Source organism: Crocodylus siamensis, chromosome 4 (genome assembly GCF_052110815.1).
Source record: "Crocodylus siamensis isolate JL-2025a chromosome 4, ASM5211081v1, whole genome shotgun sequence".
Classification (NCBI taxonomy): Eukaryota; Metazoa; Chordata; order Crocodylia; family Crocodylidae; genus Crocodylus; species Crocodylus siamensis.
Genome location: NC_143398.1, coordinates 159,692,603 through 159,717,974, shown reverse-complemented (window position 1 = coordinate 159,717,974; position 25,372 = coordinate 159,692,603). Strand labels below are relative to the sequence as shown.

The following is a 25,372-nucleotide window of genomic DNA, read 5'->3' as shown; positions in this document are numbered from 1 at the left end:
TGATCTTCAATATGCTGACGATTGTGCTGTGTCTACCCATGCAGTTGAAGGGCATCAGACTTGACCGCTTCTGTGAAGCATCTGAAATGCTTGGACTCACTGTGACCTTCTCAAAAGCCAAGATATTTTCCAACCTACCCCAAGCTAACCAGCTGCTTCTCCACACATTACAATTAGGGTGCATCTACACATGCATTTAAACATGACTAAATTTAATGCACATTAAGCTAATGTGCATTAAGCAATTTTTGACAAATGACTACACATGGAGAGACTTGGCACTAAAGTTATTTGCACTTGGCAATCAAGTTGGTGCCAAGTCCCTGCAGCCCTGCTTTATGCCCCTGTAGCCACCAGGGGGAGCTCTAGCCTCTGGCCACATGGCTGCCAGCACTTGACAGCCACATTGAAACCAGAGCCAGCTGCCAACACTTGGCAGCCATCTTGGAAACTGTGATCTGTGGCTAGCCCCTTCCCTGCCCAGGGGCCTCATGCCCAGAATAGGGGCAGCACATGGTAGCTCCCTCTTTACCCACCTTTCCTCCCCATGCCAGGTCTGCTCTAGCCCCTGCCCCTGCCAGTGACAATCAGCACCCTGCTGCTCCAGCCTGGCCCCTGCCAGTGACAGTCAGCACCCCACACTCCTGCTGGCCATGGTTCTGCCCTCACTGGCCCCTGAAGGCCTCCCCCACACCTGCTAAGGCTGACAGAATGGCTGTGCACCTACTGGTGGGAGCCAAGGCACTGGCTGTGGGAGGCCCTGGCTGACTCACTCCTGCACTTCCTGTTCCAGCATGCCTGCCTGTCACGGGGGCACTGGGGTGCCCCGTGCCTGGAGAGGAATCAAGGAGAGCTGCCGATCATCAGGGCAGCTCAGATGCCGGTTGCTGGGGCAACCAGGCAGGTCATGTGGCCAGAAGGGGCCAGGGCTGGGCCTTTATAAACAGCCCAGGCTGGAGCCTAAGAGCAGTTCCCTCCAGACACCTGCAGGAGCAGGAGCTCTGCGGGAGAGCTGAGCAGGTCAAGGGGATGGTTGCTGCCTGACCATGCTGACCGGCTGCAATGATGCAGGGGTAGAGAGGACCCTGAGGGAGGTATGGTTGAGAGCCAGCATGGTACAGGATTTGTATGATAAGCCTGGGGCTTATGTTATGTTGTAGCCGGCTGCCTAATAGTGTGGTTTAGTTACCATTAGACCGGAGGACCGGGTGAGGCTGTAGGGATGTGAGGAGGCCTCACGGGACCTCTCCAATAATCTGGGGGGTTCCTGGTGCCCAGAAGAGCACAGTGAGTGGTGCCGGGCAGGCACAGCTGTTTGTGCCAGTGGGGCGCGTGTTAGGGGGTGTTAACCCCTGCCCTAGTAGGGCCAGTAACCGAAATGGTGGTCCAGGGGGCCAGGCATGGCTGCGGCCACCTGAGCCCTAACTGGGTGTAGGACCAGGAAAGGGTCCTGGAGGGCTCCACAGTGCTGGGGCGCTCGAGTGCCGCAGTGGGCACAGTGAGCGAGCGCCGGAGAGGCGCTCAGTGTGTGGGGGTTGTAGCCCCAGCCTGAGAGGGCGTGCAGCACGGCAGAGGCCGCAGAGGGGGCAACGGGCGCGAGAAGCGCGGCAGAGGCCGCAGAGGGGGCAACGGGCGCGAGAAGCGCGGCAGAGGCCGCAGAGGGGGCAACGGGCATGAGAAGCGCGGCAGAGGCCCCAGAGGGGGCAACGGGCATGAGAAGTGTGGCAGAGGCCCCAGAGGGGGCAACTAGTGCGAGAAGTGTGGCAGAGGCCCCAGAGAGGGCAACAAGTGCGAGAGGCATGGCAGAGGCCCCAGAGAGGGCAACGGGCATGTGAAGCGTGGCTTAGGCCCCAGACAGGGGGCACTGGTGGTGAAACCAGCTCGGGGGCGCCAGGTAGGGCGCCGAAGCCCAGTGGGGCGAGTTAGGGAGAAGCCCCAGTTGGGCAAGCGAGCCAGACGGTGGACCAGGGGGCCAGGCATGGCTGCGGCCACCTGAGCCCCAACTGGGTGCGGGACCTGGAAAGAGTTCTGGAGGGCTCCACATGGTTGGAGACGCTAAAGAGGCGCCAGAGTAAGGCGCCGGTGCGTGACGAGCACAGGGGCGCCAGAGTAAGGCGTCGGTGCATGATGAGCACGGGGCGCCAGAGTAAGGCAGTGGGGCGTGACGAGCACCGGGATGCCAGAGAAGGGCGCTGGTGCGTGACGAGCACAGGGGCACCAGGTAGGGTGCTAAAGGGTAAGGACTTGATAACGTCCGGGAATAGCTGCGAGGCTTGGGGCATGCTGAAGGGGAGGTAGGAGGCACGCATCGCCCATAAGGCAGGGGTGCACTGGGGCACCCCACTCGGAATGGGGCATAGAGCAGAGCAGTCTCCAAGGCGAGACAAGGCAGCCTCCCATACTGAACTTAGAACATCAGAGACATGGCGGGCGAGTAGAGGGTGCTGAATTACCTAATTGGACACAGCAGGGGGTGCTAGGGAGCTTCACGGCCGCTCCTAGGCCCCACTCCATGACACTGCCCCACCACCCACACACCCCTACTCCCTGCACACCCCCAGCACCACTCTCAGAACACACACATGGTTGAAACAAAAAGTTTTATTTCCTTAACAGCATCCTCCCTTCCCCGCTCCCTCCCCAACACACAGAGCCCCATTCCGCATCAGCCAACATAGTCCCTCCACCACCCTCCCCACCCACCAACAATAAAAAACCCACTTACCATCTGAAGTAATCCCAGGTGGATAGTGGCAGGTCCAGGGTGAGGGCAGGCCAGGAGGTCTAGTGGGCAGGAGGTTCCAGAGGATCTCCTCCCAGGCCCAGGTTGGGGCCTGCTTCGGGGAGGCAGGCAGGACCCAGCGGCTCTGCAGGGCCATGGGCGGGGGCTGGACAGTGTGGGGCATGGATGCTGCTGCCAGGGCCAGGAAAGTATCCAGGACCTAGTGACTGGCATCCTCAGCCTCCACTGCCTGGGCCTAGAGGACCACTTGCTGCCAGAACAGCTCCACACACTCCTGCTCCAGGGCCTCCATTTGCACCCAGTGATCCCACAGCACCTGATTCTGCACCTCCTTCTGGCAGTCTCCCACTCAATATCTTTTGTCTGCCAAGCCTGTACCTACACCTCCTGCACCTGCACCTCCCACTTCCCTGCTGCTGCTACCAGCCACTGGAACAGGAGGATCCAGTCCATTGTGTGCTGATGGCATAGCTGGCACATCCTTGATGTGAGCTCTAGGTCTCTGCTACCCAGCACTGGAGCTGTTGGGATGTGCCAGCTGTGCCATCAGCACACAATGGACTGGTGTTGGTCCTGCAGAGGCAAGAGACAGAAGCCGTTTGTGAGAGTTTGCAACATTTCAGAGATAAGATGCTCTGCACCAGGGCACTGCACAGCCTCAGATTGGGGGTCAGCCATGCATGGGTGCCCAGGGACCATGGTAAGTCAGCCAAGCAGGCCTGGGCCCAGATGGCTGCCAGCTGAGTCCCCTCCCCCCTGCCTCTTCCCTGCTTGCTCCTGGTTGCTCCTCTGGGGCTGGCAGCCTGCTGGGTGCTGGCCACAGGCAACCTGCCTTCCCGGCCCCTTCCCAGGGCAGGACAGAACAGGCTGCTGGCAGCACTTGCTGCTGTAGGTTCAGACCCTGCTCTGCCTTACAAGCCACGCATTCTGCTGGGCTGCTGCCCAGACCATGGCACCTGGGTTTGGCACATGCAGGGCTCCAAGACAACTGGGACAAGGGGTTGGCTACGCTCCCACCCTCCCTGCAGGGGGCCTCTCTGGGGAGGTGCCTCAGGGCTGCCCCCCCGCCACTACTATGCCCCAAGTACATCCCTATTACACATGCCCCGAGCAGTGCATGATGAGCTGTTTGTACAGGCTGAGGGGTGCCCAAGCCACTATGTCCTGCTGGTGATGGTCCTCCTGGTGCCCCAGGTACACCTGCGCTCCTGGTTCAGGACCCGGAGCTACAATGGCAAGGGGGACAAGCCTGGCCTGCCCTGCAACCTCCACTGCCACCTGGAGTGCTACCTGTGGCAGCGCTACATGTCCCTGCCCCCTGCTGCTGAAGAGGATATCGCTGCTAGCATTGCTGCCTCTCTCAGGGTATGAGAGGCCTGTACCCAGCAGGCTTCTCTGTGTACTGAAGGGAGCGGGGGGTGGGACCCGGAACCAGGGGAGTGCAAGCAGGCGAGGCAGGGAGTGGGGGTGGGAACAGGGAAGGCCCTTCCCCAGTGCAGGACTTACTATGTGTCTGGGGCTGGCAAGGCTGGCAGCTTGGCTCAGGCCTCCCCATCAGCAAGGACAAGCACCTGTGCCCAGTGTCTGCAGCCTGCAGTGTGCTGAGGGCTAGCACTTGGCCAGGTCCCCTCCTGGGGTGCTGCTGTCAGCCAGCGGTAATGTTGCCAGCTGTGGCGGGCCAGTAGGGGGCACTCCTGGGTTGAGCCGCACACCTCCCTGCACCCAACCACCTTCCAGGCTCCGAATGTCTCCCTAAGGGCACCTTATGCTCGGCTGACCCCTCTCCCGGAGCACACTCGCTAGTCTGGGGGTAACGTAGCCGCCACCACCCCGAGAAGGGACTGTCTCGGCCCTGTGTCCTCGGGGAAACACAGGCCTAATTGTCCGATGGGTACTCGACCCGGTACAGGCACTTGGGGCACTTCCCCAAGTCAGGGGGCAAAAAGTAAAGTCTCCCTTAGTCTGCAGACCTAAGGGGTCTCTTAGGCATAATTTAGACCCACCCCTCAATAAGTCTCCCACACCAGTCACAAAGGAGAACTTTATTGATTACAAGGGGTAGGGTAAACTAGGGTACAGGATTGAGCAATACCTTAGAAATCCTAAAGAGCAAACAGTGTGGCTGAGGTAGCCATTTGATCACACATCTGTGTTACTGCCAGCTAAATATCTAATCAGATTGAGTAGCTTACTCACAAGCATCTTCCAGAGGCTGGTTGAGTTTCCCCTCTGGAGTCTTGGGGTGAGAGAGAGAGCTAGGTTCAGATGGTAAGGCTTCTCTGTCTCCCCTGCTTTGCTGCTGCTTCACCTCATGGCCGAAGAGAGTGAGCCTCCCTCCCCCCACAACCCATATAGCCCCTGTGACCTCATTCACCTGGTCCAGTGGAGGTCAGACCCAGTTGGCTGTCAGCCAACCAATTTGAAATACATCACCTGTTACCAGGCAGATTCCAGCTCCCCAGATAGATGCCCCTCACCCAGGTGGCTGATGCCAGTCACATAGGCCGAGGGAGCAGGCTTCCCCCTCCCTCAGGAATGCAGCCAGCTCAGGTTACCTAAAGAGACAGGCTGAGGTGTGAATCCTCTGTGCTGGCCCATCTAATCACATTGTCACAGGGCAGAGATTTTGGGGAGAAACCAAGGTGGCCTTCTGCCACACCGGCCACTCCTCTTGGTGCCACACAGCCACTGGCCAGGGCTCCCAAAACAGCTGCCAGGGAGAAGGATGGGGCAGGGTGATGAAGGCCCAAGATCCTTCTTCTGGTGACATGATACCGGAGGGGTCAGGGTGCTACAGGGGGTAGGGCAAGCTGCCCCTGCTGGTGACTGTCGCAAGGGTGTGGCCTAGGTTGCAGGGTGCCAAAATGCAGGTCAGCTCCTACATAAATACAATGGTCTTGTAGGCATGACCAGACTGACCATTGTAGTTGGTCATGGCCAACCACTGTGCCCACAAGGCCTTGACCTTCATGCGGCACTGCCATGCTGACTGCTCCTGCATGCTGTCTGACAGGGCATAAAAAATGTGGGCATTCGAGCACCTGCCCCATGCAAACTGCCTTGGCATGTCAGCACCACCCCAGAGCACCACGAGGTCACTAACCTCCTCCTGGGTCCAGTTGGGGGCCCTGGCAGTTGGCACAAGCGTGCACACGTGGGCAGGGCCAGGGCTTAACAGGGAGCAACTTGAGGACATGATGTCTCACGCCAGCTCTTTGGGCCCTGTGTGGCTGTCCCTGTGATGCCAGCCCTGGACACCAGCTAGCAGTACCCAGTACAGGGGCATGGCCAGGGACTGGGAGCCGTGTATCAGTGGCACTTCACCACAGGACCTACAAGGACAGGAGGTACTCTGAAGGGAGAAGGTGCTGGCCCTGCTGCTAGAGACAGCCAAACAGCAGGCCTGGGGAGATATCAGTCCTGGAGTAGGAGTGCAGCAAGCTGCAGCCCTTTGTAACACTCATCTGTGGTCAAGCAGCAGCTCTGGAGGGGGCAAAGGCTGCCTGTGGCCTGTCCAAGGGCACACAAGGCCTGCATTGGTCCTAGGGAGTGCATAGGCTCCAGCAGCCACCTGTGCAATGTGCCCCAAGGCACAAAGTGACTTTATACTCTGCAGCTAGGTGCTGCCAGAGAACAGCCCAGACCTGGAGCAGAAAAGATGACCAGCCAGGAGCCCTGGGGCTGGGCTTAGGCTGGCCCCTAGTAGCTGGACAGACCCAGCACTGAAGTTAGTGCTGGGTCACATTTATACATGCGTTACTATACGTTAACTAATTGCAACTAAATCTGATACCTGCATTTGCAGGTATCAAATTTAGTCACAATTTTCCATTTTTACTGTGCAGTCAGGTCGTGCTTATGTAGAAGCGCACCCATACTGTGCAGTAAATTAGGCTAATGCACAGTAACCCATCGCCTGTAGATGTACCCTTAGAGGACAATCCTTGGAGAATATTGAGTATTTCCTCTACCTTGGCAGCTATCTTTTCCAAAAAGTAAACAGACATGTATAGTCAACACTGGATAAAATCTGCCAGTGCTGCCTTTGGACATTTCTGAAATTGTCTTTGATGATCATGACAACAGAATCCAATCCAAAATTCTCTTCTACCAGGCCGTTGTCATTCCTACCCTGTTGTAAGCATATGACACTTGGATGACGTATTGGAAGTACATGAAAACTCTGGAATGTTACCAGTAACATCAGTGCCGTCTTCAGAAAACACCTCACATCAATTGGAAGTACAGAAAAATTAATACCGGCGATCTTGTTCAAGACAAAGAGAAAGAGCTATGACCCAATATCATCAGAATCTACTCCTTCCTCTTGCAACTCTTTGCCATGTGTGCAGCTGAACATGCAAATCTCTGATTGGCCTCCTCAGTCATCTGCAGACTCACTGCTGACTTCCCTATTTACTGGAAGACTGGCTTCCTCATATTGAGCGATTGATAGTGTTGATAACAAAAGCTTAACATTTCTTTTTACTTATGCAAGAAAAAATATGACTCTGAGTAAACTTGAAAGTAGAATTTAGGGAGGCCAAAGGAAATCTTATATTGATCATAAGAATTTAAGAACACAAGGGCATCTACATGTGCAATTAATGTGCATGAATAAATTCTGGAGTTTACTGCTCCCAAATGTTTTGCTTCCAGGTGTGCCACTTGAACATGTGCCCAGGAGCAAAAGACTTCAGAGCATACTGGCTGACCTGTTCCACTGGACTTTAAACTAAGCCTGCTGGGGAACGGGGGGACTACCACCACTGCTGGCCTGCTGAGCAATCCTTGCAAAGCCAGCAGGCCAAGGCACTTAAGGGATCCCACCCCTGCCCCAGCCCTGGTACAATCTGTGGGCAAGGCAAGAGCCCCCAAGGGGACACTTGCCTGCCTGTACACAAATGCCAGGAGCTTGGGGAATATCCAGGAGGAGCTTGTCCTCCTGCTCAATGCAAATAATTATGATGTCATAGGGATAACAGAGACCTGGTGGGACTATAGATGGCTATACCCTTTACAGGAGGGATCGAGTAGATAAAAAGGGCAGGGGTGTAGCTCTCTATGTTAAGGAAAGCTACATGTCCCTGCAAGCTGATGTTGGTGACCAGGGTGGATGACTGGAGACTCTCTGGGTTAAAATCCATGCGGAACACAGCACAGGGGACACAACGGTGGGAGTCTACTACAGACCACCCACCCACAGTCAAGAGCTTGACCAGGAGTTCGCCTGGAACTGGCTGAGGCTGCATGCCCCAGGACCACGGTTGTCATGGGTGACTTCAATTACCCTGACATCTCGTGGGAGGATCACTCAGCAAAATCCGAGCAGTCGCAAAGCTTCCTATTGTGTGTGGATGACCTCTACCTGACTCAAGAAGTCTACAGGCCAATGAGAGGTAAAGCGCTGCTTGACCTGGTACTGGCTACCGGGGATGACCTAATCGGCGACCTAGTGATCGATGGGAAGCTGGGTGGCAGCGACCACGAGCTGATCACCCTCACCATCTGCCGTAAAGCTGGCAAGTCAGTCAGCAACACAGAAGTCCTTGACTTCAGGAAAGCCAACTTTGACAAGCTCAGGAGGCTTGTCAGCGAGATCCTAAGGGACCATGACCCAAGGAGGAGGGGAGTTCAGGATGAGTGGTTGCTCCTCAAGGGAGCAATCCTCAATGCACAAGCTAATTCGATTGCATCTCAGAGGAAAGGCAGCAAGAGGGTACAGCAGCCCCCCTGGCTCTTCAGGGATCTAGCAGACTTCCTGAGGCTAAAAAGAAAGGCCTACAAAGGATGGAAGATGGGATTCACCTCCAATGAGGAATATTCTACTCTAGTCCGGTCCTGCAGGGAGCAAACCAGGAAAGCCAAGGCTGTAACTGAACTCCAACTAGCTTCGAGCATCAAGACCAATAAAAAGTCCTTTTTCAGATATGTAGGGAGCCAGAGGAAAAGCAAGGACAACATTGGACTCCTGCTGAACCAGATGGGGCAACTGACAACTGACACCCAGGAAAAAGCCAACCTATTAAATGGGTACTTTGTGTCGGTCTTTCATCAGTCCCATGGGACGCCCATGCCTGCTATGGGACAGGGAGGTTCAGGTGAGGGAAATCCCCTGCCCTCCATCACTGCTGACCTTGTGAAGGAACACACTGAGAGGCTGGATACCTTCAAGTCAGCCGGCCCTGACAACCTGCACCCCAGGGTACTCAAGGAGCTGGCGAGCGTCATAGCCCAGCCCCTGGCACGGATCTTTGAAAACTCCTGGCGCTCTGGTGTAGTGCCCGAAGACTGGAAGAGGGCCAATGTGATGCCTATTTTCAAGAAAGGGAGGAAAGTGGATCCGGCAAACTACAGGCCCATCGGCCTGACTTCTATCCCAGGGAAGATCTTAGAAAAGTTTATTAAAGAAGCTAACATCCTGAGGGATAGCCAGCACGGGTTTGTTGTGAGTAGGTCTTGCTTGACCAATTTTATTTCCTTCTATGATCAGGTGACCTGTCACGTGGACAAGGGCGAAGAGATTGATGTAATAGATCTTGACTTCAAAAAAGCCTTTGATCTGGTGTCCCATGATCACCTCTCGGTGAAACTGGCCAATGGTGGCCTTGGGTCCACCACAATCTGTTGGCTGGGAAATTGGCTCTGTGGTTGGACCCAGAGGGTAGTAATTGACGGAAGTCAATCATCATGGTGCCCTGTGACCAGTGGGGTCCCCCAAGGCTCTGTCCTTGGACCCATACTGTTCAACATCTTCATTAATGATGTGGACATTGGAGTCAGAAGTGGACTGGCCAAGTTCGCCAAACTTTGGGGCAAAGCATCCACACCAGAAGACAGGAGGGTGATCCAGGCTGACCTGGCCAGGCTCAGCAAATGGGTGGATGAGAACCTGATGGTGTTTAACACCGAAAAATGCAAGGTTATCCACCGTGGGAGGAAAAACCTGCAGCGTCCTTATAGGCTCAGCAGTGCTATGCTGCTAGCACTACAGAAGAAATAGACTTGGGGGTCGTCATTGGCCTCAAGATGAACATGAGCCTGCAATGCGATGCTGCGGCTAATAAAGTGACCAAAACGCTGGCTCGCATCCATAGATGCTTCTTGAGCAAATCCTGGGACGTCATTCTCCCCTTGTACTCGGCCTTGGTGAGGCCGCAGCTGGAGTACTGCGTCCAGTTTTGGGCTCCACAATTCAAAAAGGATGTGGAGAATCTTGAGAGAGTCCAGAGGAGAGCCACGCGCATGATCAGAGGTCAGGAAAGCAGACCTTACGACTACAGGCTGAGAGCCATGGGGCTCTTTAGCCTGGAAAAGTGCAGGCTCAGTGGTGATCTGATGGCCACCTATAAGTTTATCGGGGTGACCACCAGTATCTGGGGGAACGTTTGATCAGCAGAGCACCCCAAGGGATGATGAGGTCGAACAGTCATAAACTACTACAAGACCGTTTCCGGCTGGACATAAGGAAGAATTTCTTTACTGTCCGAGCCTCCAAGGTCTGGAACAGCCTGCCATCGGAGGTGGTTCAAGCACCTACATTGAACACCTTCAAGAGGAAATTGGATATTTATCTTGCTGGGATCCTGTGACCCCAGCTGACTTCCTGCCTTTTGGGCGGGGGGCTGGACTCGATGATCTTCCAAGGTCCCTTCCAGCCCTAATGTCTATGAAATCTATGAAATCTATATTGCTCCCAAGTTTATTCATGTACACCATATGGAGCCTGGTTGGAGCAGCCCTGGCTGGCAGAGGACCTGGAGAGGTCAGCCTGCCAGCCCAAGGCCACTCTAAACAGGCTCACATGCTGCAGAAAGCCTGGCTGAGGATAACGGTGATTCAGTGTGGGGTTATCTAGCAGGCAGCCCTCACACTGAAGCACCCTTGCATCCCAGCCAGCCATTCTGTAGCACATGGAGCCCAGTTGGAGCAGCCCTAGGTTGGCTGCTCAGGCTAGGCTCCATATGCTGTGGATTGGCTAGCTGAGGTACAAGGGTGCTTCAGCCTGGGGGCTGCCTGCTGGTTAGCCCTGCACTGAAGCACCCTGTGCCCCAAAATCATTGGTGTAGAGATTCCAGAGGAAACATCTCCAACCATTCTGTTCAATAGCCATTTATAGATCTATCCTCCATGAATTTATCCAGTCCTTTTTGAACCTGGCTATGCTATCTGCCTCTACTACCTCCTGTGGCAATGAAGTCCATAAGTTAACTAAGCATTGTGTAAAAAAGTACTTTTGCTTGGTCATTTTAAACCATCACTTAATAATTTCAGCAGGTCCCCCTATTTCTAATATTCTGGGACTTCATGAACAGCAGCTCCCTGTTCACTTGATCCATACCCTGCATGATTTTATAGACCACGATCGTATTCCCTCTCAGTCTTCTCTTAGGACTGATGAGTCCTAGCTTTTTAAGTAGAAAAATTAAGAAAAAACAGTCACTGAATGCAAGATGTTGTTGTCAGGGGAAATGAGAGTCAGTGAGGTAGAAAGGTACATGTGACAAGACCTACAGACAAGGAAGTTCTTGTACCAACAGTAGGGAAAGCACGGGCAAGAGAGAAGCCATGTATTAAATCCTAGTTTTTTTAAAGCAGGAAGTCCCTTTTTAACAGAAGCCTGAAATGAATGGAGATACAAGAGTGTTGATTGTGGCCTAGGTTGTTGTGAGTGTACTAGATTAGAATTGAAGCATACCTTAAAATAGCAATCATTATACTTCAAGGAGTAGGCATTGGTTTTAATAATGTGCTTAGAAAAAGGAGAATATTAGACAAATGTATATTTAGCTCAGTGATAGAAATATCATACATTTTATCATATAGACATGTGTAATATATTCACCTAAATGGTTTGGAGTACATACTGCTATATTAGACAAATGTATATTTAGCTCAGTGATAGAAATATCATACATTTTATCATATAGACATGTGTAATATATTCACCTAAATGGTTTGGAGTACATACTGCTCACCACCAACCTAGAACTTTAATTTAAAGAAATTATAACACATAATCACACACAGAGTGTACCAGTATTTAAACCAAAGGTCTTTTGTTCTACTATCTAGCTATATTCCTATATAGGTCCTTGGAGTGGGAGACTAGAAAATACGGCCAATAAGCGATCAAGTTTTTATGACTTCCCAAATGACTGTAAATGAATTAAAAATGAATTCAGAAGGACCTGAATGTATAGGCCTATGTATGCATGGAATATTTGGAAACTGAATCAGGTGCATAGACAGGTTGCTTACTATACTCAAACATTTGGGATGTGGCATGTCAACATGACATTAACTGCTGGGCTGGAAAGAGTATGCATCACGAATAAACAAGTACAGAGTCCACTGAAAACAGTTGAAAGACTCCTATTTGTTTCAATGGACATGTGATCAATTCTAAGTTATTGCTACAAAGATTGCTTCTCATTTACACCTGTGTAAACATAGCTCACTGGGAAGAACATATTACTCTAGCTCATATTGTCTCTTGTTTCAGATATACACAACTTCCATTTCTTGTTCACAGGCTCTAGTTTACTTTCCTACTGGAAAAAAAATTCCGTGTAAATTCAGAACATTTTGAAACATAAAAGTTGTTCCAACATCAGTTAATCCACAATCACAGTTGATAAAATGCGGCAGAACTTGGAAATGGGTTATAGTCATTGCTCACTGGCTGAGCATTTGAGCAAGTGTAAAGATCCCTAATTCAAATGCAGGAGCTCTCTGAAGCTTTCGAGGACTTTATCTGTATGTTCTTATGATATGCAGTTTGCTTTCACCATCTTGCTGATATATAATTCTGTCTCACATGGATTGTTCACAATAAGGACCATGCACTTAGCTTACAGTACTATAACAAGGAATTAATCTCCCTTCTTATAACCAAACTCCAACATCTGTGCAGATGTCTTATTTACCAGAAATTAAACAACCCCATGTATCATTAATTAAGCAATTATAAAATCTTACAGAACTTTGTTATAATTTTTAAAATTTTAATTAAAGCACAGGAAATGAGAAGGAAAGGACTAGCAAAAATGAAGTGTAGTTGTGATTGCTAATAAATCTCTTTTTAGTGGGCTAATTTGACTGTCAATTATGCAATGTTTTATAACATTAATCTCCAGGTCTAACATAGTTTTTGCTTTATTGTTTTTTAAATTGACCAGTGCTCATCAGAATTCACAAAGGTTTTAAGGAGGACATGAATGAGGCTTTGAAGAAGAAAACTTTAAATCCTTAATCTAGTGCTTGAATACCAAGCTATACCACTTCTGCTAGAGTCTAGCTAGTGGCCTGATTACAAAATATTTACACAATGTCATTCATTTTCATACGGATATATACACAAACATGTATATGCTCTTTCCCTCTGAAGAGCCCAGTTGTAAACTGTCAAATAAGTGTTTCCCAGAAGGAATCACTGAATTATTAAAGGGATCTATGTTGTAACCGTATTGGTCTGAGAAAAACAGATACCCAAAGCTCTTGGGTCAGAGGTGATATCTTTTATTAGGCCAACTGACTCTGACTCTGACATTGGACACTTCCAGGGAAGAGGACAGCCTAATCTGCACATCTGACCCAAAATACCGCCTCTGATCCAAGAGCTTTGTGTACCTCTTTTTTCTCACGCAAATACAGCTACAACATAGATCCTGAAACATGGAAGCTATTATATTTTAGCCATTTGAAAAAGTTGAAAAAGTAAACTTAAGTAAAAGTAAACTTGTTAACCAAGAAAGGATTTTTCACCTCCCTGACTGACTCTGACATTGGACACCTCCAGGGAAGAAAACAGCCGAAACTCCACATCAGAGAGCATCACTCTCACCAAAGGACTCTGAGATACCTAAGGGAATAAACTTTCACCCTCTACCTCCCCTGTGGAAAATGAAGTTCCTTTTCTATCTATGAGGACTTTCCAATCTTTGAATTCTCCGCAGCCTGAAGAAGGGTGTATGTGCCTGAAAGCTTGCAAAGAAAGGATTATTTTTTGCTACTGTTTAGTTGCTTTAATAAAAGATATCACCTATGACCCAAGAGCTTTGTGTATCTGAATTATTAAAGAAATTTAATGTGTACATACCCTCAAATGCTTAAAAGTGTTGCAGGCCAAAACCTAATGGATGAGTTATCCCTAACAAAATTGACAGTCTTGTCAAAGAGAAAAGACTACACATACCTTAGATATTAGTGTATATACTGACATCATTGTAACTGGGTATCCTTATAAAGACATTGCTAGTGCAGGTTATGGAATTGGGGTTATTACTTGGCAAAATATTGATTAGTTGGCACATCAGTTGGTAATTAGAAAACCAAAAGTTCTGGGTCCTGAATTATCCAAATACTGTAAATTTTACCAGGTTCACACACATGGTTTTGATTTTGGGTCTATTCTTGTTGGATCATTTCCCGGTATTAACCGAAATGCTACTTTTTTGTATCTATATTTTCCACCTTGAAACTGCTCAGCTCTAGCTCACTGAAAATAACAGGGCCAACTTAGAATCAAGGCCTGCCACTCTACTGCCAAGCAAGCTTATTTCATAGATTTCATAGACATTAGGGCTGGAAGGGACCTTGGCAGATCTTCAAGTCCAGCCCCCTGCTCCAGGGGCAGGAAGTCAGCAGGGATCATAGGATGCCAGCAAGATAAGCATCCAAATGTCTCGAAGGCGTTCAGAGTAGGTGCTTGAACCACCTCCGACGGCAGTCTATTCCAGACTTGGACAGTAAAGAAGCTCTTCCTTATGTCCAGTCTGAAATGGTCCTGGAGGAGTTTGTGACTGTTTGATCTTGTCATCCCTTGGGGTGCCCTGGTGAACAAACATACTGGTGAGCACCCTGATAAACTTATAGGCAGCCACCAGACCACCCCTGAGCCTGCACTTTTCCAGGCTAAAGAGCCCCATGGCTCTCAGCCTGTGGTCGTAAGGTGTTTTCCTGACCTCTGATCATGTGCATGGCTCTTCCCTGTACTCTCTCAAGCTTCTCCACATCCTTCTTGAATTGTGAAGCCCAAAACTGGATGCAGTACTCCAGCTGCAGCCTCACCAAGGCCAAGTACAAGGAGAGAATGATGTCCTGGGATTTGCTTGAGAAGCATCTATGGATGCAAAATGTATTATTGAGCAATTTAGTCAGTTGTCTGGTAAATGCAAGATACAGGCCTCCAGAGACACAAATAATATAAATATAATCTGCATTATGCTGTGCATAAAAAATGCGATGAAAATTTATGGCACTAAATTGTCTATATTTATTTATCATAATAACTGTTATTGTAAAATACAGGCTCAATATCTCACCCAAAGACACAAGACTATAAGGCAAAATATCCCTTACTGAAACATATTCCCCCTACTGGACATAAAGGAAAACTGGACACGTATCTCCACAGCACTTACTGACTTGCTGACGTTAAACATTTTTTGCATTAGAAACAAAATTGTGCTTTATTTTGCCCTGTCGATGCGACAGTCATAAATAGGATTTTAAGGGGAGGGTGGAGGAAAAGACAGTTTTAGAAGGGGGCACCCGGATTTGAACCAGGGACCTCTTGATCTGCAGTCAAATGCTCTACCACTGAGCTATACCCCCTCTGCTGGGCCAAAGCACATTAACAAGGCCTTAAGAGAGGACAGACAATTAATTGTGAACACGTGAAAACCAGAGGTGTCAGTATGCCGGGGGTGCTTGTATCTTGTTTATATATATTAGGCTAAAGTGGTGAAGGCAGAATTTCGTATATGTGTGAGGTGTGTGTGTGTGTGGGTGTGGGTGTGTATAGGGACATGTTTGTGGGTAGATACGTGTCCGAAGCATGTGCATTGAATTCCATAGAGACGTGTATGGGTTGAAAGAGGAGGATGTGCGCGTGCGTACGTGTGCAAAGTGTGTGAGCAACGACCTGAGGGGAAAGGTGTGCGTACGTACAAGTGTGAGTGTGTCGGAACGGGTGAGTGAGAAGGAAGGGAGGGGAGTATATTGTGTGTTGTGAGCCGGTGGGCTTAGGGGAGAAGCAAGCGCACGTAGGAATGAGTGTGCGCGAAGTGTGCAAGTGCGCCCACGAGGGGAGGGGGTGGCGGCGCCTTCAAGGGGCAGAAAATATGCACACGTACGGCAGGGACGGGGAGGGGGAAGTGGAGGAGGCGGCTGTGGCGCGGGTACGTGTGAGAACCGTGTGTGCTTAAACAGCAGGGGTGAAGCCTGCACTGCTGAGGAGGGAGAGGCGCGCGTGTCTTCTGTTGCACGGACTGTGGGCCCTAGGTGGTAAAAGATGCTGGGGGGGTGTGGAGAGTGCCTGCAAGTGTGTGTGTGCCTGGAGTTTGTGGGAGGGTGTGTGCGTGGGGATTGTGGCAAGGTACGTGCGTGGGGTATGTGTGTGGAAAGTGTGTGCAAATGTGTGTGCTTGGAGTATGTGTGCGTAGAGTTTGTGCGGGAGTGCGTTTGGGGGGCGGTGGCGTGTGTGGAGCGTGTACCTGTGTGTGTGTAGGTTCTGCGAGTGCGTGCGCGTGGGATGAGCGCGGAACGCGTGTGCGCATGGAGTGTGCACCGGTGTGTTGTGATTGGAGCCTGGTGTGCGCGCGCGCGTGGAAAGTGTATGTGTTCGGAGTACGTGTGCGTGGGGTTTATGTGCGGGAGTATGTATGTGGGTGGATGGAAGTGCGCGCGCGCGGACTGTGCGCCAGTGTGCGCGCGTGGGACGAGTGTGCCCGCAGAATGTGTGCGCATGGAGTATGTACCCGTGTGTGTGATTGGCGTTTGTGTGCCGGGGAGGGGGGAGGTGCGAGTGTGTGTGGAAAGTGTGCGCGCGCGCGGAGCATGTAGAAGCGTGTCCTTGGAGCACGTGTACCTGGGGTGCGTGCGTGGAGTTTGTGAGTGTGCGTGTGGAGCGTGTGCCAGTGGGAGTGCGCGGGATGAGCGCACGCACGGAGCTTGTACCGGTGTGTGTGTGTGCGTGCCTGGGATACGTGCACGCGTGCGTGGAGGGGGGGGTGGGCGCTGCGCGCGAGCGGGGCTGTAGGTGGAGCTGTTGTGCCGGGTGCGGGGGTGTCCCGGCCGCGGGGGGGGAGGTGAGTGTGACTGTGGTGTCCGGGAACGTGTGTGTGTGGCGGGGGAGGGGCTGCCAGCGGGGGTGCGGGCGCGCGCACTATAACGATCACTATCCTTCCTTCCCCGACCCACTTGCTCCCCCCTCCAGCGCATGCGCAGTCGCTCCCCCTCCTCCCTGGCCCCTCCCCGCGGTTCTTAGGGGCGAGCGGCGGAGGCGGCAGCTCAGGCTCGCGCCGGCTGCAGTGGCCGCCCCGGGAGCGCAGCCATGAACCCTAACTGTGCGCGCTGCGGCAAGATCGTCTACCCCACCGAGAAGGTCAACTGCCTGGACAAGGTGAGGAGAGTTGGGGGCTCTCCTCTCCCAAGTGGGTCTTGCAATAGGATCCAAGGGAAGAGGCGCAGGGGTTGTGGGGGGACTCAGAGGGGTCAAAGAGTGGGAGTGGGGGGTGAGAATTTGCGGGGGAGCGGGTGGTGGATGTCAACGGGGGGTGACACCTCCTCTCCCGTCCCACCTCCTTGCACAGAGCTGCTGACAGGCCCTGGCTCCCTCCCCTCCCCCCCCATTCTTACCCTGGAGGTACAGCACAGCCCCCCCCTCTTGCTGCAGGGTATGGGAGCTGCCCTCAGCCTTCTCTGCTGAGCCTCTGCCCCTATGCCCCAGCCCTAACATAGAGAGAGAGAGAAAAAGGGTGTCCCTTACAGAGAGGAGAAAAAAAATTGCTTCTGACTCCAGCCCAGCTCTTTGCCCTTCTTGGAAGAAGCAGCACATAGTTGGATACAAAAGCCCCTTCCTGATTTCTCTGTGAAACTTTAAAACGGCTCATTCTGGCACAGGAGGCTTATGGTTTTCGTTTCTTGTTTGTTTGTTTGTTGCTTTGCTTTCTTGCAAGACTGATTGAAGGTCAGAAGAGGTAGTCTGGAAATGACACCCTGAATTAAAGCAGCATTTGTTTATTCTGCTCTTCTAAGAACACTTAAAAAAAGGCAAATGGAAAGCTTTGTTTAAAAGCAGCCCATAATGGTAGAAATATTATTTTTATGTAATTAAATATAAAACAGTTTCTGCACTTCGAGGCAATTGGTAAAGGAAACTAGCTACTGCTCCTTTCCTCCTGTTAGCAGCGCAGCTGGGTGTCTAAATAGACAAAATGGAAAGGAACAGCTAATGCTTCCCCTCAAAGCAGAGAACCTCATCTGTTTTACATTAGCTGGGTTTTTCACTCCACCGCTCTGATTGATTTAATTCTGGAACTTAGCAACATCTATGCAGATTCTTGATACTGCTCTCATTGCCATCTGGACTTGAGTGTCTTGTTTTGGTGTCTTTTTTTTTTTTTTTTCAGACTGAAAGGGCGGGGAGGCAAATTCTCCTTTTTAAAGAAGCAATTGCAATTGTTGCTATAGATGATGAATCTGTGTGGTGCCCCAGGACAGAAGAGATTGAGAAAATGCTCATTCCATTGATTTCTACTTTCTTGGTTATGAGGACTTTTGGTTGCTGGCATATGACTAATAGTCACTGCCCCAGCAAAGTTTTTCATCATTTCTGCTGGATCCTTCCAAGCTGTTTGTCATTTTCTCCACCCACCCTTCCCAGGGTCTTGGGATGACCAGTTCTCAGGGACTAATAAAGGAACTTGAAGAATGCATGCATTTTGGCTGCAGCATTCCTGAATCTCAGTAGAGCCTATTGCTCGCATTTTTAGTGCATGATGTTGCCTTTTTTTTTTTTCCCCCAACTTAGGAATTTTTTTTTTTAAGTTGAGCTAATAAGCCATTCCTGGTTCCCTTCTTGTTCAAAGTGACTTACGTTGCTGGGCTCAAGGAACTGCACAGTGTCTGAACGGTAGACAACTGGGAGGAAGGATTGTTTTAATTGTATGTTTCAGCTTTTCCTCATGAGCATGTAGATGTTACTTTAGCGGAGTTGATAGCTAGCTTAAAGGCAACCGGGCTAGCACCAATTCTCCACAACTAATGTGGAGCCTGATGCAGGCAGGGTAGCCTATAGCAACAGCTCTTATCTTTAATAGAGAGGTGCAGCCTGCTTTGGACCTATCTCAGCAGGCAGTTTTGTATTAAAGAGGAAGCTGTCAATAGAGTGAAATTACAATGCAGCTTTCAGCTGCAACTTGCATCTGCTTCAGTTGATGAAAGCGATGAGGTTGGGCTTGTGGTGATTCCTGGTGGAAGCTAAATCTTACTGACTTCCCCAAATGTGAGGGGTTATCCCTTTTTTACTGTGTGAAGGTCAACCTGGTTTAACTGTACCCAGCACAGATCCTGGCAGAATTTACCATTGTCACTTAAAAACAGCCCGCTGCCTGCCTTGGTGCTGCCAGTGCTTCAGCTGAGAGAGGGAGCAGTGGCAAGGAGTTTAGGGGGGGGAAAGAGAATATAGGTAGACTTCCATTAGTGAATCTTTAATGTATATCAGGGTGCTATGTATCCTTCAGAACAGAAGTACTTTGGGGGAATATAGGTGGGCATGATCCAACTTTAAGCACGGGGTTGGACTACATGACCTCCTGGGGTCCCCTCCAACCCTAATTTTCTGTGCTGCTGGGATGGGTAAACTAAGATTTTTCTAAAAGTTTCCATTCTGAGCTGGATCTGGCAGCTCCATAGCAAATTGGGGAAAGTAATTGTTCTATCTCACTGAAGCTGCATTGCAAAAATAGCTGGAGAAATAAGAACTCTAGATACTGGAGGCTGAGTAGGTAGGTGGGACTCTGGCTGGTTGTTCTAGCTTCATTGATATTGACAAGGTAACAGCAGAACGAAATGTGTGTGTTTTTAGACAATCTGTTAGGATTTCAGGAAAGGACATATTGTAACTTCTGTATGCTGCCTCCCCCACCCCGTCTTGATAGAGTTCTATTAGTTCCAGATAAGATGTTTGACGAGGCTGACTTCCGCTGTGGAAATGACACGTCCTGTGTCACTCATAACTGGAACAAATGTTGCATGGCTTGGCAGTTGTGGCTATAATTGCTAAATTAAGAAACCCACAAAAAAACCTGGTCAGGCGACTTCATCATTATCTGGTTGTTTTTTGAGGTTTTGTTAAATAGAAGACAAATGACCAAGGGCTTATCTTGCACTTTAAGCAGAGAATTACTACTTGGCCTGAAGTGGGGATATGGTATCATACTTCTTTAGTCGTGAAGAGGTGTAGCAACTCATTCCTTGAGGCCTTGGTCACCAATAGGTATGCAGCCATAGCTGCTTTTGAGATAGCTGATGATCTTTCTGCTACTACTGACTTGACTAAATAGGCTGATACTGCACCATACTGAGTATCTACAAGTGGTCTGCATGAGCTACTTGCTAGCAGTCTGCAGAAGTGGTTAGTTGCAGCTGCTTTCCACTCTTGTACAGAGGTATAGTGTGAACAGGACCTGAGCAGCTTCTTCCTTCAGTTCATCAGAGTAGCCTGCTGAGAGAGACAACACTGCTGCATTGTATGTTGCAGTATAACTAGGATTGCTTCAGGGGGTTGGTGTGTGTGTGAGTTGTTGTTGGGGGGGTTTTTTGTCCCCTTTTCCCCTACCCTTGGGGAGGGAGGGGGAGGCTAAAAGTTACCAGATTTGAAGCTTCTACAGCATTGTACCTATTTGTGAGGTTCTCATGTCCTTTTTAATTAACTCCTGCGAGAGGATGAGTGGGAGCATTATTTGCAAACATGGGCAGTTCATTACCTATGTCACACATGCTGCTGTTCTTCTCACCTCAAGCGCTAGAGCAGGTTGCCTGGATTTCCTGAGTTTTAGATAGAAGGCTCCTCTTCCTTTTGGCTCTTACTGGGGACACTGCTGCAATAATCAACTGCAAATGATACATCAGTCTGAAGCGAGGAGAGGAGCATATGGCAATTTCTGGTGGAGAAAAATGCTGCCCAGACCCAGTACCTGCACAGTAGCCTACATCCAGCTTATGCCTAGTGTAGAAGGCTGCTTGTTGGCTGGATGACAGGATGAGCCCTGCCAGCTAGGAAGGAGTTCTCTGTTCCTTTTTGCTGCTGGAAGGCTGGGTATTCTCTTTGAGAGAAGGATCAGTTGGGATCATAAATACCTATGGTTCTCTCTGAATAAGGTGTTTGTGCACCTATTGTAATATGAATCCTATACAACTTAAAGACAAATTTGTCAACACCACTGCAAAGCAAGTCAGCAGCATCTGCATTTTCTAGATAAATGCTTAAATACTTCTAGAACTCGGGCCCTTAATCTGCCTCAGGCATTTAAGTCTTGGGTAACTCAAGTAAATTTAAACTCCATTGCTAAGTGACTCAGTCAAATCACATGGGTTCAGCCTCCTGTTGCCAAACTTCTTAGGTGTCTGCACTCCAAACATGATGCCCTAAACCAGGGGCCACACATGCCAAGCATGGCATACAGGGCCATTTTGCTCGGCACACCACCACCAGCCCAGGCTTTAAGCAGCTGCTGCCAGCAATGGAGCCCAGGCTGCTCCCAGCAGGTGGCTGGGAGGCTGCAAGGTCTGCTGCAAGCAGACTGGGCTCTGTGGGCCAGCTGCAGCCAGGAGGCCGCAAACAGCTGCTCCAGCATGGCGGCACTCTGGCACCTTCTAAAGTAGACATTATGAGTTTTTTTTGGCACTCCGGCCAAAAAACAGTGCCTACCCCTGTCCTAAACTATGAACTCTGTATGCTTTTCTTCCTCCCAAAATGAAGATGAAAACAAGATTTGCTAACGCAGAGCCCCTGACAAGGATAGGGAGCAAAACTCTCTTGGAAAAAATCTGCATCTATGAAGACATCCTCTTTCACTTGGGGAAAAGCAAACAGAAACCTGCATGTCGTGGGTGACTTGGCAGGCACACAAGGAAAAGTATTAATATGTTGCTTGGAGCGATTGAAGTGAGGCATTTGCCCTCTGCTTCAGCTGAGTCATAAACTCTTTTTTTGTGCTGTGGCTTTTTCAACAGGGTGTGGTACTGAAGTGCAGGTAACACAGACTCTCTTGAAGAGACTAGCAAAGCTGTTGCTCAGCCTTCAGCAGTTAGGCTGAAATAGTGGAAGCAGTGGTGGTGGGATGTGGGGGACCGAGTATCTTAAATGTGTTGTGCAGACCCCTGCTCCCCGCCCCCCCAATCCAGTAGCAAGTACAGAACCAGCTGTTCACCCTGAATTTGGTAACTCTCCCGAGCTGAGAGCTTTGCCTTGTATCCCCCACTGCATACTTGGAGGACCATGTTTGGTATGGGGGAGCAGTGTGCTGTTGGGTGTCAGTTTGAGTGTTTGTTCTTTTATGCTAGTTCTAACCCTAGGTCCATGGTGACCTGAATTTCACTCATGAAGCATGTAACTTGACACTGGAAGCTGCTATTTGCTTGGTTGTGCTCTGCTTTTGAGCTCTTTGCATCCACCATCCTCTAATAATTGAAGAGCCTGTGGGCATTCTATAGGCAGTATGTGGTAGCAGTTGGGCTTGCAGCAGTCCTTCATGCTTGGGTGGCTTGTGCACTTAGCAGCTGTTGCTGTCTTGGGAGACCAGCTGGGAGATGGGAGTCCAGGTTGGTTTCAAGGTTATTCTAGGAAAAGTCTAGAGTTCCAGTAGTAGCTTACAAACACTTTTTCCATGGGGCCTTTTCCAGTGGGAGGAGCTGGTCACATCAGTTGGGGCCAACTGCAGTGCTTGTTCTGTAAATGTTTTAGGTGTTAAACCAACAGTTTCTTGGAGTGTGGTGGCTGTCATAATTTGTAATGCTTGTGTGTCAGAAAAGTGAATCATGGTCTGGATTTCAAGACTGTTTCTTCTGGCCTTGGTATAAGTGGGAGTGTGCACATTGGCATCTGTAAGGGGGCAACTAAGCTGAACTAGTCCTTTGCTGTATGCATATGTTTAGACCTTGGGCCCTGAGCAACAGTGCAGGACAGGCTTGAGGCTGCTGTTGTGGGCCCCCACAGCAGATGTGGGAAACTCAGGATGCCACCATGCTGCCATTTTTTAAACTAGCCGAATCCTCTGTCTCTAGGGTGGGAGGAGAGAGACTTTCTTCTGCTGCCTTGCTTACGGCTCCCTTTTTTTTTTCCCCACCCCCATTTTTGCCTTCTCTTTAGGATCACAGATTCAGTGGTATAAGTGTAATATCATTCCTGGGTGAAACCTTCCCAGATGCTTGGCAGGTCAGAGCAAAAACATGCAGCTGCAATTAGTACTCCCATACCCTGACAGGGAGAAGAGTTGAGACCCAATAGGGGTAATCCTGTCCCTTCTAGTGATGCTAGGGCTCATGGCCCCCAACTATGTGAGCTCAGAGGAGAGACAGCTGGGAAGGGCCACCCAGGTTCAGCCAGCTGGAGTAGAGAAAAGCAGTTGTAGCTGAGATGCTTTGGTTGATCCTCATGTCAGACTGCTGGTTCTCTTGTTGTGTTTTTTTTTTTTTTTTGGGGAGGGGGTGGTGGTCTTATCTGGGACACTTTTTGTCCCCATGTTCATTCCCTTTCTCTTCCCTGAAGCCTTATTCCACCTTCCCTCTTTTTTTCTCCAATCGGGAGCCTTCCCCTCTTCTTGTCTACCATAAGCCCACCTGGGTAGGAATTATTATTTTTTTCCTCTGTACACTGCTCAGTATAAAGTGGGGGACCTGATCATGGCATAATCAAGGTGCTACTATACTACTAAGAATAATCATTCTGATTACTTTTCACTGTTTAGTCAAGGAATCAGTTGCCTGGCCTTCAAGGCTTAAACCATAGGTCCTATAGCACTAGGGACATTGTCGATCCTTGAAAAATCTTTTAGGGAAATCTCTCTCTCTAATCAGTGACCTACCTTCCCTTTCCCTCTCTCCTCCCCCCAGTTACTGACTGCATAAGCCAGAGGAGCAGTTTGAGTTTACAAGAGGTTGGTATGTGGTGTTGTTGGAACTAGGATCATATTCTATTAGAATTGCAGGATTCTCCTGTTAAGTTCTGTTTTTTTTTTCTCTTTCAGTTCTGGCATAAAGCATGTTTCCACTGCGAGACTTGCAAGATGACCTTAAACATGAAGAACTACAAAGGCTACGAGAAAAAGCCGTATTGCAACGCGTAAGTGTCTGTTCCCTTCTCAGCCTTTCAAAATTCCATAAAGTTTGGTTCCTAGTACCTTGGCTGTTTCTTCTGCCAGATTTCCTATAACTATGGGCAGATAACTTGCAGACAGGCAACTGATGATAGCTGTCCCTGCTTGCTTGGGGTGCGGGATGTTTGAATTCTCTGGTAATAGGGAGTAGGGTGGAAGAGATGAAAAATAGTAAAGATACAGAGCAGGAGTTCTCAAACTGTGGGTCACGACCCTCTGGGGGGTTGCGAGCAACTTAAGAGGGTCACAGATGTCTTGGGGGTACACATGATGGCGGCATGGAGTGCTATAAGGCAGTGATGACTGCTGCATGCAAACTCCCTGTCCCCCCACTGCTGCCATCCAGCACTCGGGGTTGCGGTACCACAAAGTTTGAGAACCCCTGATATAGAGTAAGAGGTAGGGAGGTACTTAAGGAGCACAGCTCCTTCAAGGTGCATCCTTTGAATAGGAAAGATGCCTAATGTGTTTCCAGTAATGGCCTTCTTTAAAATTCTCAAACAAGTTCTACCCCTCTGTCAATCTGAGACTAGTCAATTAAGTTATTTCTGGATTGGTACCAAGCTGCCTTTGACTCATTAGTCCTCACTGACCTTCTCAAGATCAGTATGCTGCCAAAGGGACTTTCCATCCTTTTTCTTGTAATGATCCTACTTAATGCAACACTAGGGGATCATTGTTTCACTTCTATGGAGATTTAAGTATAGAGTACTCCAAAATGGAACTCTGACAATGTTGAGAACTCCATTGATCGTTATTGTCCCTGACAGGTGATAGGCTCTTGGAAAGAGGGATAGAGCCATATCTAATATATAAACAAAAACCAAGGACTTCTGTAATCATCTCCTGTACAGGCACATTTTAGTTTTCAGTGTTCCTGTTGCTTCAGTCTTTTTGTGCTGTTGTGTCATGAAAGTGAAACTGACTGGAAACACAGCTTTTCATTGTAGCCTTGATGAGCAGAAGCTAACACAATGGTGATGCAGACTGTCTGCTATTAAGGTGGCAGTGGCAGCAGTCTGGGGCTGGTCCTGCCAGTTCTACTGAATCCACAGGTGAACACATCAAACTGAGTCTTAACATCTTCATAGAGCAGCTTGCACTAGAGGATTTTTGTAGTGGTTTTTCATATGCCATACAATTCTTTTTCTAAGAGCTGTTAATACTACTTGGCATTTGTATAGCATGTTCCACTTACAATTTACCTTAAACATTTAATCCTGACAACATCTCTATAAGATGAGTATTAAACCCACTTAAGGCAGAGGGGTGGGAAAGAGAAAACTAAGACATCTTGCTGTACCAGGTGGTCTAGCAAAAATGTCAGTTGCTGCAACCCTTGTACAGTGTTCCTGTTGCTGACTGCACCGATGAAGCTATAACCATAGCAAAGGGGGAAACTGCCAGTAGTGTGAGGTGGCAGCCAGAGATGATATGTGTCTAATGCCACCGGAATTGGTGTTTT

At 49.5% G+C, this 25,372-nt stretch overlaps 1 protein-coding gene and 1 non-coding gene across 3 annotated transcripts in view; one reads left to right on the top strand and one right to left on the bottom strand.

The window, feature by feature from the left end:
- LASP1 (LIM and SH3 protein 1) overlaps nucleotides 1-25,372 on the top strand; it is an 88,108-nt gene that overhangs the window by 7,994 nt on the left and 54,742 nt on the right. Inside the window, exons 1-2 of one of the 2 annotated variants that reach the window (XM_090044558.1) lie at nucleotides 16,992-17,150; nucleotides 23,779-23,873. In XM_090044558.1, the coding sequence (XP_089900684.1) occupies nucleotides 17,082-17,150; nucleotides 23,779-23,873 (164 nt within the window). In that variant the 5' untranslated portion in view covers nucleotides 16,992-17,081. Of the gene's footprint in view, nucleotides 1-16,991; nucleotides 17,151-23,778; nucleotides 23,874-25,372 lie in introns of those variants that run through there. The other variant, XM_090044557.1, reaches the window with a different exon arrangement.
- On the bottom strand, nucleotides 15,290-15,361 carry TRNAC-GCA (transfer RNA cysteine (anticodon GCA)). The gene has a single exon. It is a non-coding gene; the product is annotated as a tRNA-Cys (tRNA).